The sequence below is a fragment of the Cupressus sempervirens genome, chromosome 9 (genome assembly GCF_028749045.1).
Source record: "Cupressus sempervirens isolate cs-2001-9-10 chromosome 9, ASM2874904v1, whole genome shotgun sequence".
Lineage (NCBI taxonomy): Eukaryota > Viridiplantae > Streptophyta > Pinopsida > Cupressales > Cupressaceae > Cupressus > Cupressus sempervirens.
This window is the reverse complement of record NC_143126.1, coordinates 500,454,456-500,469,008: the sequence shown is the minus strand read 5'-3', so window position 1 is coordinate 500,469,008 and position 14,553 is coordinate 500,454,456. Positions and strand designations below refer to the sequence as shown.

General features: G+C 35.4%; 1 protein-coding gene across 23 annotated transcripts in view; it reads right to left on the bottom strand.

Moving 5' to 3' along the window:
• Nucleotides 1–401: 401 nt before the first annotated feature.
• The window catches only part of LOC149539519 (phytyl ester synthase 2, chloroplastic-like), a 205,677-nt gene continuing 191,525 nt past the window's right edge, over nt 402–14,553 (bottom strand). For all 23 annotated transcript variants that reach the window (XM_089800755.1, XM_089800758.1, XM_089800769.1 and 20 more), the window contains one exon: nt 402–704. In XM_089800755.1, coding sequence (XP_089656881.1) covers nt 636–704 — 69 coding nt within the window. In that variant the 3' untranslated portion in view covers nt 402–635. The remainder of the gene's footprint in view (nt 705–14,553) is intronic.

Here is a 14,553-nt window from a genome sequence, read left to right as displayed (position 1 = left end):
AAAAATGGCTTTCATATTTTTATGTTATGTTTTATATTAAAAATTGTTCGACATTCAAAGGAAAAATAAATAAATAGATTAGAAAACTTATACAAATTTCCATTCGAAATAATCAAGAGCTTTCAAAGATGAATGATTTATTGGCTTGTATTAGCCAAATAAATTTTCCTGTTCTCAGAACCCTGATCAATTGGAGTTTCCAATCTTTTCAACAATCCCCCACCCATTTCCAGTGCAATTTGCAAATAAGCAAAACCATTAACCAATGATGAAATGACTACTTATTGAATGGAATGACTGATAGTGAAAGACTCAGTGGGTTTATTAATTGAAATCTATCAGGCCGAGCAGCTTAGCAAAAAATAATACGGTAAAGAGTGAAGTTCATATAAATAACAACCTTTGTACAAAAACTTGGAAGTCATTCTTTATTATTGTTCAGATTCATTTGTTGAAACAGAAATCTATGAAAGCTGATAGTTAGAGGGACAAATTGACAAGTGATCATCCCATATCTACATCGGGAAAATCAGCTGCCTCCATAACCAGTTATTTTAATTTGAATGGGAGTTATTGAACTATCTGACATGTCATTCTTAAATTAAAGAATCTGTTCTGACTTATTCAAGGCTATATTATATTTTGTAAATACTGGATACCAAGCTTGAGATCTTTGATGTAAGGCGCTGTGGTAATCCCCTCTCCTGCAAGATACATGTTCCAATGTCAATGTCAGGTATACAAAAGGCGTGTAGAAAATCATTTCCACTTACAAGTTCACTGGATAGTATCTGAAAGTGAAATTCATTTTAGCCATATGTAAATCATGCTAGATATATTCAAAGCGTAGAAGACTTGAACAGAAGATTTGATGTTCAAAATGATAGGAAACAAAAACATCAGAAGAGAAATAAAACATGGAATGAGAGATGCCATATAGAGTATCTCTATGCAAAAGAACTATGTCCCACCACAATTCATTTTTTATGGAAAATGTTATAGAAAGAAATTCATTGGCCATGCTACAATTAAAAACTGCTATCAAGAAATAGTTGTAGAAAAGGGAAGGATTGCTAGGGGAAGGGGGCTTGTCTTGGTCAAGACCGCTTTCAAGAATTAACTTCGAAATGAATAAAGTATGTAAAACAAGAGAAATATTAATTGTTCACCTTTCTTGTTGAACCTGTATGAATGGATTTGAATCCGGTATCCCCAAAGATGTTCACTTGCTTGTATGTATGTTGAAATATAGAAGAATGTTGGATGTCTCCACTTATGCAGTAGATCCTCTTGTCATGAATCATGGATCATGGATCATAGATAATAGAAAGAAGAAGAAAGGAAAGATGTTGATCTCCTCCCTTGATGATCAACTCTTTTGCTTCATTTTGACAAAGGAACTGGATCTATGGAAGGAAATACTTCAATGCTTGATGGATGAAAATGCTTTCTTGCTTGAACTCCTTGAATGCACAATATCTTAAAGGCTTGAGAGCTTGTAGTTGTCTTGCAATTGATGGATGCAGTGTGGTTGAATAATAATAGATGTCAAAATGAAAGGAGAAGACTCCCTTTTATAGTAACTTAGAGTTATAATATCAGGTAGTCGACTCCACAAGGTGGGAAAGAATAAAGAAATGTTGCATTAGGCCCACATCCCCCGAAAAGCGCCCTCCAGGGTATAGGTCACCCCTAGGTGACCCATTCTAGGAGGGCACAAACTTCAAGGTGAGATTTGTATTAAGATTTGTATGTCTCACTGTGAACCACACAAAGAAAGGGAAGTGTGAGCAATATGCCTAGTAAGATTATATGTCTTACTGTGAACCACACAAAGAAAAACATCGCAAAAGATGGCATTGATAGTCTAGCAAGGTTTGTGTGTCATGCTAGTCAATCCATCTAAGACCTACCCTACAGAATTTTATATCCACAAAGGGGTCCGATAAGAGTTATTAGGCCTTAAGGCTTGTATGTCTATAAGGGATCGAGAACCAAGAGGGATCAGTCCTCAAGGATTGTATGTCCATAAGGAATCCAAATGTCAAGTAGCATCAATAATAGTGTGTGTGTACAAAAACTGTGAGCAGAGTGTATGCCCCCACATTAGAGCTATTGTAAGTGACTTAACAAGAGCAATAGCTTTAATGGAGTGAGCTTGCATCTACTAGAGGCGTCTACACTATAACATGCCCCCAAGAATGAAGTCAAGGAAATAAGCACATAACAAAAAGATAAAGCATGAGAGGGATTTACCAACTCTTGGGTCAGCATGATCATATGATAATATTATTCAAAATGAAATATCATCATTCCCCAAAGGAAGTAGCAACACAATAGAAGAAAGACAAATAAGATTTACAAAGAAGAGTCATTTTGGGCCACATCATGGATACCAAAAAGAATAGTTGCTATTGTTTTGCATTATCCCAAGCAAACAATCACAAAGGCATATTTACAAACAAGGACATATGTACAACATACTTAAGACGTGAGATATAAATAGAAAAATTGTAACAACATTTGTCATTCCTTTATCAGCTTGTGCAAACGGAGCAAAAAGGGTCAGTTAAAGAAACATAAACAAGACATAACATGTAGCACATCAAGGGGGGAGCACATTACAATAAGAAAACACAAAAAAATCCACCATACAAGAGAAGCTAATCAAGCATATCGCCTGCCCCACTATCTCATTTTGTAGTGTCTAGGGAAGGTAGGCAACTTGCAAGAAAACCAACATCAAGCACAACAGAAAGAACAATAGCAAGTTCCAAACAAGGACCATGATGTGAAGGTAGGTCACCATGCTCATTTTTAGGAGTGATAGATAACTATTGTGAAAGGATAACTGGTAAATCATGATTAATATCAATAGTTTCATATGTATTGTCAAAATCACTAGCATGACTATCATTGTTAGTATGAATAACATCATCATCAAGAGTATCTAATTCATCAAGATTAATCATAATATAATCCAAGATACAAATAGAATAATAATGCTTATTCATTTTAACTTCTGTTGATATTTACTTCCTCCATAGGCCTAGTCATGGGATGGTCAAAGGAAAATGAAATATGAGATGTATGAGGTGAAAAAATGTTTTGAGACGTATATTCACGGGCTCTAGCTTGACGCTTGAAATGACGATCACAGGCACGCCAATTATGTTTGATCTTACTAGAGATTTGAGGTGACATAGGATCAATCAACATTGGGTCCTTTTCTTCTTTAAGAGGAAGAACTGACGAAACTATAGTAGGTTGAGAGATAGCAAAAATAGGATGAACATAAGCAATAAGAGGAATGGATGGTGTAGGAAGAAGACCACGACCAGATTCATCCTTCAATTTACTAACTTCGCAAATCTTTTGAATCTTAAAAGTTTGATACAAGTGGTAGAAATGATTAGGATGTAGTGTAGGTGGTTGAGGCAAAGAAGACCAATGAACATCAAGCATCACAAAGTCTCGAGGTACATAAGGTAAAACAAAGACTATGGTTGATAGCCATGATTTCTCCATTATGCAGGAATTTACGACATTTATAAATAGGAACATCCATGGTTTTCATAGAAGTAAGAAAAGAAAGACCAAGTTTGACTTGAAATTGATCAGAAGTAGGAATGACAATGAAAGTAGTATCCACAATTTAACCACAAAGTTCCACAGGAGAGAAAATGGAACCGTGGAAAGGATAATGAAAAACCATTGGAAGTTGGAACGCAGACATCAAATTTATCATAAAAATCTCTCTGCAATTTTTTACTATAAAGATGCTCTTCGGTTATCACATTTACCATGCAAGTGGGATCAATAAGGGTACCACGGTAGAGTAGACGATTGATCCTAGCAACAATGTAAGAAGGATCAGTGGATGCCTTAATTGTTTCAGTAGGGCTAAAGGTAATACAAGGTTGGGATTAAGGTTTAGGCCTAGGCTTAGGTTGAGAAGAAGGTTGGACATGATCAACGTGATTGACAACAAGATTAGCACCTTCATCTTTCTCATCATAATCAATTTGTATAGAAGAAGATTAGTCAATATTGTTGGTGAAATGAGATGGGAAAGGATGAGTGTATATTTGCAATTTTTGATAAGGAGGTGCAACTGATTTTTTTCCTTGATACAAGTCAAAGTAATGAGACTCGGACCCGGCTTAGACTCAGCAAGGGTAACTCGACTTGTGACCCAGCTCAGACTCGCTTGTGACTTGGAAAAGTGATAAAACGCTTCAAATTTAGAGATTTATTTGGATTTAAATTAATTCCATGCACCCATTATTAAATAAAGATTAAAGACAATAACATCATTAAATAAAAGGTAATTTGATCACATACATAACATACATCGATTACGTAACTACAAAGGAAAAAAAATTAAAAATCAGCTGAGTCAAATGAGTCAGCCGAGTCTCCCAGCTGAGTCAGGCGAGTCAGCTCAGTTGACCCGTTGAGCCAGGGTCATGGGTCATTTTGATCTAGTTGAGGTAACTTGACTCGCTGACTCGGACGACTTGCCCGACTCACGGCAAGTCTCGTTACTATGATACAAATATAGCATTAGAATCAATAAGGTCTTGAGTGGTATGCTTTAAAGAATAACACTTCTCAGTATCATGACCAGTTTGATGATGATATTGACAAAAGCCTTAGGATCAAAGAATCGAGGAATGGGCTTGGAAGGGTCAATTGGTTTGATAGGAGGAAGTTTAATCATATTTGCATTCATTAACTTCAACATCACATTATACAAAGATTAAGAAAGTTGAGTAAAATAATGTGACGGCTGATAAACAAAGGAAAGAGGAGCCACACCATTAGATGTCACTGCCACTTGTTTAATTACCATGTTGGGTGATTTGTTGATCTTGATGTAGTTGTTGGTCTTGTGATATTTGTTGAAATTGGATGCAACATCACTCTTATCAACAAGAACAAGAGCTATTGGAGTAGCGCTCTCAAATTGATTCAATTGAAGATAATTATGAAGCACTCCACACAATTGTGATAAGGAAGAAAACTTGGTAAGGAGAATCTTATCTATAATGTCTTTTTCCAAATTGGAATAAAAATATGTTGTATATCAACGTCAAGCACATAATAAGAAATCTAAGTATGCAAATGCTTAAATCTACCAATAAAGTCACAAACTTTTTCTTTAAGACCTCGTTGCAATGTACCAAATCAGTTAAAGAAATTTAAGGACCAATATTGTTTTGAAATTGTTGAATGAAAGCATTCCCAAGCTTTTGGAAAGAGTTAGTGGAATAAGGAGGCAAAGAACAATATCATTGCAAACCTTTGTCTCGAAAGGTTCTAACATAAATATCATTATGATTAATATAGATTTATTTAAAAATAACTTATATATTACATAAATATCATCTTTCGAGGTGTAGGGGTTGGATCGGGACTTAGGGTTTGGGGACTGCGAGGGAGGGACAGGCACTCAGGGTTCTTTTACAATCTTTTGATTCAGAAAACAACTTAGTCATGAACCTATAGTCATGAGACAAATCACTATACAAAGTTTGGAAAGTTTTAACATGACTCACATGATCATCTTTACCATTATAAGTCTCAAGATGTGGAATCTCCATAGTTTGCAAGATAATGGCACAAATAATATCTAGGGAAAAAGGACTTGCAATATCACAAGTAGGAAAATTAAACATGGATTAAGTCAAAGAAGCAAGTTGTTATCACAAAGAAGAGAAGGTTTGAGCTAAGCTATTAAGGGTAGAATTGGTAGAAGAAAAGAGAGGAGATGGAACATGGGAAATGCTACGAGGATTGTTGTGTGAAGGGAAAGAAATGGTGGAATAAGCATTAAGAATCTTAGGAAGATTAGAAGAAGCAAGATTGGAATATGAAAAAGGAACACTATTGTAAGAAGGCATACATGAAAACAACAAAACACGTGGAATAGTCGTAGAAAGAGATGGAGGAAGAGTATTAGGGAGACTCACATGTGCGGGATTGGATGGTTGAACTGAAATGGTGATAAGAGGTGGAGCTTGAGGGCCCATTTGGATGCTGGAATAGGAATAGGAAATTAGGAATATGTTTTCTCTTTTTTGTTTGGTGCGCCAATTAGAATAGGGAATAGGAATACAAATTCTCATTTTGCCCCTAAAATGAGCTTATATCCATTCCAAAAAATAGTTGTTATTGGAATAGCCATTCCTATTCTCAATATGCATTCCTATTCTCAATTCCTCTGCCTACAACCAAATGGGCCCTAAGTGGAAATGTTAGGAATAGAAATGGAAATAGGTATGGAGGTCTTAACACTTCATAACCTATCCCTTGAGCACATTTTGTTAAAGGTTTAACATTTGAATCAATAAGATGAGAAATACTACACAAGAGGTTACTAACTTGTTCATCATTCTGAATTAGCTTTTGTAATATATAAAATGTGGTGCACACAAGTTACAATCACATTTATAGGAGGAATACCAAGAATTGACCACAAAGGAAACCTGATTAGTTACTAATGCACAATCTTCTAAATCTAGAGGTCCCTTGGGTTTTGTTCCTCTTTTCCCTAAAAGAAGGAATCATAATGCAATGAAAGTAAGTATTGTAAATTGACAAAGAAGGAAGTGTGCTTCCCAGATTCAAACCTAAAAATTCATTGTTAAACTGTGGAAGAAACCAAAACCCAGAGAGATTTGGAACTAGGAAACCAAAATTTGCCAACCCAAAAAATCAGGGTGCTCCGAGACTAGGTCGACTTGGAAGTATAGGTCATATGGAGGATCAAGGTCGAGGTCAGGTCAAGGTCGAGGTCAGGATGTAGAGGATGAGGTCAACCTGTACCTTGCTTGCTTAGAATTTTAGGATTTGAAGCTCCAACAACAGTAAACTCTAAGTCCACATTCTTATTTTTTTTATCTGAAAACTTGTAAATCTGCACAATGTAGGGAATTTTTGTTTGGTGGGGAGGAGCTTGACTCGGTGAAGCCCTAGTTTATGAATTAACCTTGAATTGAAATAGGTGTAAATGAAAAAATACTAACATGTAGTAGAAGCAAATTTAGCAATGGAGTATATCATACCAATTTTGATGCAATTGTGTTTAATATGTGATCAAGAATGTTAATGCAATAGCCTTGACTCAACACAAAAACCAAATAGAAATCATGTAAGGCAAAACCTCATGTGCATGGGTGCTTATTATTTACCTTAATGATGGATTGAAGAAGATTTGAATGCATGAAAGCGGATCTCCTCCTTGATGGCCAATCCCACCATCTCCAAGAAGAAAGAAGCTAGATCTAAGAGAGGAAATGTGTGATGAATGATCAAGATCTTGAATGCTTGAATAGATGGAAATGAATGCCTTTCTTGCTTGCTTGAAAACTCTTTGATTTCTTGTCCTTGATGACTTGTGTTGTTTGTGAATATGGATTGCATGGATGATCAATGAAATGAACAAGCATCCTTTTATACAGATTTCGGGCTTCAAAATCGAAAGGGCCGACCACACAAGGCAAGAAAACATTAATATTTTGCATCGGACCCAAGAGCCAATTAAAATTAACCTCTTAGTCGGTATAGGTTGAGGTTGACCTATATTTGGAGGTGCAAAACTCAAGGCTAAGATGCCAAATCCCAAGAAATATTAAAGGGGTAAAGGAAAATATGATGAAATGTACAGGAAAAACAGTTGTAAATGCATTTAAATCATGAATTTTGTGATTGGACGAATGAATGGAGAGCCATGTATTAAAATAAAGATAACACAAAGTTTTGAGCAAGATTAGACGAGGGAAAGGACCTTGATTAGGATTATTAAATGCAATAGCAGGTTCTAACATACCAATCCACACTAAGGAGGGCTAAATTGGTCTCACAAAGAAAATGTTGACTTTTTAAGACAGTATATTGAGCCCCCACTCTAGCAAGAGTATGAGGCAAGTGTCCAAGGGGTTTAGCTTAGTTGGTTGAAGCAATGAATTCTCATTGTGGTGACATTGGTTCAAATCCCAAGAGGGACATCTTTGTAGAAATCTAAGTTGCGACTTTTGGTCTTGCACTGGTTGTATATGTCTTATTGTAAAAGGTGGATTCTAATCTGTGACTCTTAGTCTTCTAATTTTTGTTTTTAGTGTGGTTGCTCGTAAGGAATTAGTGCAGTTGCTCATAAGGAGCTTGAATAAGCTTGTAAGTCTCATGTTGTTGCTTGTAAGGAGCACAAGATTTGTAAACGATCTTCAGTATAAAAAAAGAGTATGAGGCAAGTCATACTCATACTAAAAAAGAGAAAGATGATTGTAGTGAATTGTAAAGAGATAAGATATCACTAAGTCTAAGGGCATAACTCCCTAAACTACGAATCCTAACTCCACATCTACACACAAGGGTACGAAAACAAAGAAAAAATAAAAATAAAAAGTCAAAATAAAAGACACAAAAGAGGTTAGTACCAAAACAAACTCCAAATCAACTAGTGAAAGGCCTTGACAAGAAATGTTTCACCCCCTAATATCATTCTTGGAAAGCTATTACAAGAACATAAATGATCACATAGGTAAAACAAGAGCATCGCCACTGACAATATAAACTCCATGATATAATCCTATTACCATGAAACCAAAAGAGAGGGAGAGAGGGATGTGATTGCCTCTCCTGGTAAGATGTGTGCGTTTTAGTGTGAACCACTTAAAGCATAGGATTGAATAGTCTAGCATGATTGTGTGCCTGATAGTCAATCCTATAAAAACTGAATGCCTTTTGACAACTTTGCATACATGTATATGTGCATTTCTCATGAATAAATTAGGGTTTGTTATCCATGAGAAAGTGTGTGCGCACCCAAGGAATCGATTTATCTGTCACCATGGGGTTTTCTTGTGTTTGTGCTCTTTGTGGATGGATTAGGGTCTATTATCTGTAGAGTTAAATGTATGTAAATGTGCATCTAGGAATCAATAAGGATCACTTACACCTGTTAGGGACTGTTTGCAAAAAATAAAGATTCATAAAGTACAAGGGTGGTTGTATGTTTGCTCCCCTCATTATGATGGCTACATAGTAGTCATTATAAGGAAGAGAATCAAGGATACTTAGATATAACCACTTCCAACAACAATGAGATATCCTTAAAACAATACTATATACCACAAGCTTAGCTAAGAGAATTAACTCTTCTAAGCTAAGAAAATAAATAATTGTGAAAGGATATGCCACTTATGAGAAGAGACCCTTGAAAGGAAGAGATCTTATTTGTAAGACATCTACCTTCAAGAGGAGCGCTTAAACACAGATAACATTTTCAAGACAAATTAAAGAGAGGGGAAGGAGGACAAGAATGCACCCATTCAATCCCCTATTGCTAGGTGAAATAGGGATTCTTGATGAAGAATGACAAAATTTGAGTCACAAAGTAAGGGAATATGTTTATTATGAACATAGTTTCATAAATAAAGAAGAGGTGATGATCAAGGATTGTACACCTCTCATATATAACAAAGAATCCCAATCAAAACAACAAATTCCTTATAAGAAAATGTTGTCACATGATAAACAAGAGCTCTGAAAGAGCTATAGTCCCTGCCTTTGGAAGAAAGAGAAGATTGATTATTTTTGATGTGGTCAAAGTGTAGTGATTGAATGCAAAAGGGCGTTCGTGAAAGTTGTCACCACCACCATTGGTGGTGATTGAAACTTCTATCTAAATTTACACCACCATTGGTGGTGATTCCTAAACTTGAAACTTCTATTTGAATTCTAGAAACTTCTAGCTTCGCCTCAAAAAAATGATCAATGGTATGTGTAACAGTCAGAGATATCACCAAATTTGAGAAGTGTTGGTTTTTCGTTGTAGGCTTTATCTTGTACCAATATGACCTATTAGTCCAAAAAGTTAGAAGATGTGAAATCTTTGGTACATATTCATTTACAGTACCATGCTAAATTACTTATAAAACTCATTTGTTATTGTATATGTAATATTTTAATGTATTATAATTTATAATTTTAATATATCAATTTATTATTTTATAATTTAAAAATATAAAATTTGATAGATATTATTTAAGAATAATATTGTTATAATATATTTAAATATTAAATATAATTCATTTCTATTTTTTATTTTTTGTTATTCGTTGAAATAACCAATAAAAAGATTTTCATAATATAAACTTATAGGTTATTATATTTCATAATTTTACATTTTTATTTTCAAAAATATATCATATTAAAAATAAAAAGTAAACAATTAAACAATTTAAAAATAAATAAAATGTTCTTTAACCTCTATTTGACAATGCAAAACTCATGAAAATCAAGTAAAAGTTAAAACGGTTTGAAAATAAATTAAAAGTTGAAACATTAAAATTTGTTTAAAACAATTTTAAATATGCTAGGAGATTTAAAATATCTTAGGCGAACAGCTATGCAGTAATTCTGACTATCTATTAATGTTGACGTGATATGTTTCAGTCAGACATATCAGATGCAAATGCATTAAATAAATCACTATCATTTTTACCTATTCTCTTAGTTCTAGTCAACATGCCCATAGTTAAACAGTGATCTAGGGATATTACTGAGTTAAAGCTGCTACAGGCTTCAGCATGGCGGTGGCGGATGAAGGACCAAGGCAACATGATTTGCCAACCATAGTATCGTCGGTCCAAAAGGGAAAACTTGCAATTAGCCTGAGCAAAATTTATGCAGCAGGCAAAGTCCATCTCGGATTCTTGGCTTTGGAAAGAGGGCAGAGTCTGATGAAAAGCATCTGCTGGTGTACGTGTATTCACAAACATCTCTCTTCTTTCCTCCAACTCCAAGGGAGCGGCGTGGAAGAAGAGTCCCCAACATAGCTTCAGAAGATCACATATGTGACAGGAAATGTCGATGCTGGAGTGTACAGTGTTTCCTCCTACGCATCCTATTTCTTCACAGATTTTCTTTCAAATGTAGATAAGCATTGGGTGATTACGTGAGACTCTCAGAGCAAGGAATATATTTTTGGTAAACAAAGCTTCAGCTTCCCATTGTAGAAGGCTGTAGAACATTCCACATTTAATTTTTTTCCAATTTTGTTACCACAAAAATTAATTTTACCCCTGCTAAAATTACTTCTGACCAATCAGAAATTAGAATTTGATGAATGAAAAATAATTTTAAAATAAATTGACTTTTAGACTTTAGAAACCTATTGATCTCGATGGCAAAAATTAATAGTGACCAGCACTGGGAACATTAGTTCCCATAGGCAGGGACTAACAAATGCCACTGCACTAAGGAAAGTAGATCCTTGGACAAAAGATATAAAGAATGTACATGCAATCTTGCCTCCCTAGTGTAAGGGAAAGGTAAAATGTAAGACACCTTGAATGATAGTTACCTTGTAATAGATACACAATTCAAAGTATCATAATTTGTAACTATAGAGAACTCCTAAAAAAAACATATATGCTAGAAAAGATATGACATATAAAGTAACATGTCATGAAATAATAATATTATGGATGATTATTGGATGATAAACATGCACTTTCAAGTCATGAAAATAATTTGTTAAGAAGAGACATTTATATCTTGCATGAAACAAAGTATCACATGCCAAAAAGGAATGCATCATAAAATAATACTAAGCCATAGAAATTGCACAAGATCGAAGGGGTAACTGGAACACTCAAATTGTAGTTCCTCTCACTCAAGGGGACACCAGCAAACTTTCCATTGAAGATAACATAATCGAAGAGATAGATCTTGGGAAGCCCACTTGAAAAGGTGGTAAGGCATTAACTGCATTGGGCATAAAGCATTTGTTCAGGGAGCTAGACAAGGATGAAGCTAAGATCCAAGACCTTAGAAGTGGAACAAGGCCCTAATAGAATTTGTCAATAAGGTAGCGGGTCCCATTGACTTGGCTAATCTAGACATTGATTTTGAAGGCCATGTTTGAAAAGAAAGCCCTAGCTACTATTCATTCAAATTCTTTCTTAGAGGAATGCTCACAATGGAGAAAGTTTTGGTGAGTTTGAAGAAGAGTGTATAAGTGAAATAATGCAACTCCTACATTCTATTTTTGATAATGCAACAAGGTTGGCTACCTTAGTAGAGGGTCCAAATAGTATTTTGGATCAGATTCACAACGGGGATGTTTTGAGATCAAGCTTGTCAAAAATTAAGAAGCAACATTACAAGAAGCTCTTAGTCCTATATGACGGTGCAAAACTAGATAAATTTGATGAATGGGTTAAGAACATTGGAGCCAGAGAGAAGATAATGATGGAGATGTTCTCGCAAATACAAGGCATCAAGGAAAAGGCATCCAATAAAGTAGCAAAAGGAGAACGCCTTTTCAGTAAGGCAAGTCAAGAGATATACAGGAATGATTCTAGGATGCAGTTATGCTTGATTGCAATGGTGGTACGGGCATTCTATGCCTCATTTGAGATAGTATCTATAGAGGAGGACATCCGAAGATTATTCCGGCATGAAGTTCTAAAGAAATGTGATCACAAGACCGAGAGTTTTGAAGAAATAAGGAAGTCCAAGAATTTAGAAAGAAGATCAACAAAGAACTTGAGACTTTGGATATGCCGGATTAATTTGACATAATGGGGATTTGTAGAGAGATTCAAGTCCAAGTATCTAGGAATGATTCTAGAGCCATGAGGGAGAATACCCAGATCCCAATTTTGCAGTTTTGGACCTAACCAATTTTTGCACATTTTGTTCAGAGAACTTCAGAGCTCCGCACCCTGCAATTTTGAAGGTCACTCCGCAACTCCAAAGTTCACTACACAACTTCAAAGTAATTTTGAGACGTAGCCCACGAAACACGAAATCTCTTCCAACGATTTCAGCAACCGATGCATTTACACATTTTCACCGCCAATTCTTATTTTGGATGACTTTCTTGCGCGTTTTCAAAGGAGATGAGGTAAATGGGAGTTGACTATGAATTGTAGAGATAAGATTTTTATATTTTAAGAGGCCATATTTTCAGAAGTGAAGTTCAAACAACAATTTGAAGGATCAATTTGAGTTGAAGCTTCATCTTCTTCTTCTCTTCTCCACTTCTTTAGTTTGCATCATGTAATGTCGTCATGCACATAATAGAAATATAAAAAGAGTACAGGCCTAGTTAGCATCATTTTAGGAGTTGGTTTTGCATATGATTAGATTCAAATGTATTATTTTACATATTATTTTGCATGGTAGAAACCAGAGTAACGTGAATCTCCACAATTTAGGGGATCTGACTCGAGGCATGCGATTCATAATGAGTCGGTGAATTGGCTTGCCGACTTTTGTGCCAGAAATTGTTTGAATCCCAAAAACCACTAGAAATCACCAGGAATCGGCAAGTGAAATTGATCGCAGCTAGCATAAAGGGTCAACTCAAAAACATTAAAAAAAAGCACTCTTTTAATCTTTTCTTTTGCCTTTCCTCTTTCTTATAACCCTAAAGGGACTCCTTATTGTTTAGTATGAGAAGAAGAGAGGAAAAGTGAGAGAGAAGAAGAGAAAAGAGAAACCATAGGGTTCTAAAAAACAAGAAAGAAGAGCATCAAGGAGATTAAAAATCAATTTGGAGAGGCCATAAGATTGGATTGGGAGCTTTAAGGACCAGACGAAGAGGCGAAACAAGTTATTTGTTCATTACAACCTCCACCTTAGGACCAAACAGATTTTGGCCACAGACTCCTCTCCGATCATTCTAGAGGAGATTGATCCAGAGTCAGAGTGGCTCATTGAGGCTACAGATGCAACAATCTTCACTAAGGAAGACCATGAGTGGGTTGACCAGGTAGATAGAGAGGTTGAGGCTGTGGCCATGGCAAAGGAGGAGGCTAGAGCACGTTCAGGCATTGGCAGATGCACATGTGCACACATAGAGCACACCACAGACACAAGCCCTAGTGATGTTCATGCACCCATCTCACATGCGGGGGCTATGGCTCAATTGTACTCTAGGACCTACCTTAGACACCTTTGTAAAAGGTATTCAAAGGCTAAGTCCGAGGCTACAACTGAGCTTGAGGATGATGATGAGGCTTGAGCTAGAGCCTTGTTTTATCATTTTGTTTAAACTTTGACTTTATAGATAGATATGTGTTTCATCATCATGGATCTTCATCTTACATACATTATGATTTGATGTCATTTGGTTTTACCATTATGGATCTTCATCTTACACACATTTATGATTTGACAACATTTATAATTCTATATATCTATGTCATAACTCATTATGATCCTATGATTTTTAATTTACTTAAGCTACAATTTACATTTTATGTATGTGATGGATTTATCAATTAGGTTTCTTGTTTATGTATGTTAACTTCTATTTGATGATGTTATAGTGTTTTTTAGATATATTCAGTAAAGGGTGCATAGAACAAGTTTTAAATCATTAATATCTTTAAATTTCAAGGGTTTTTTCAGTTTGCCAATTCATAGGCGATTCATAGGCGATTCACGATTCGAGTAAGCCTTGCCGATTCCAATCCTATTTTGATTTTTGGTTCTTTGGTAGAAACCCTACCTCAATAAATCACAAATTCGGGA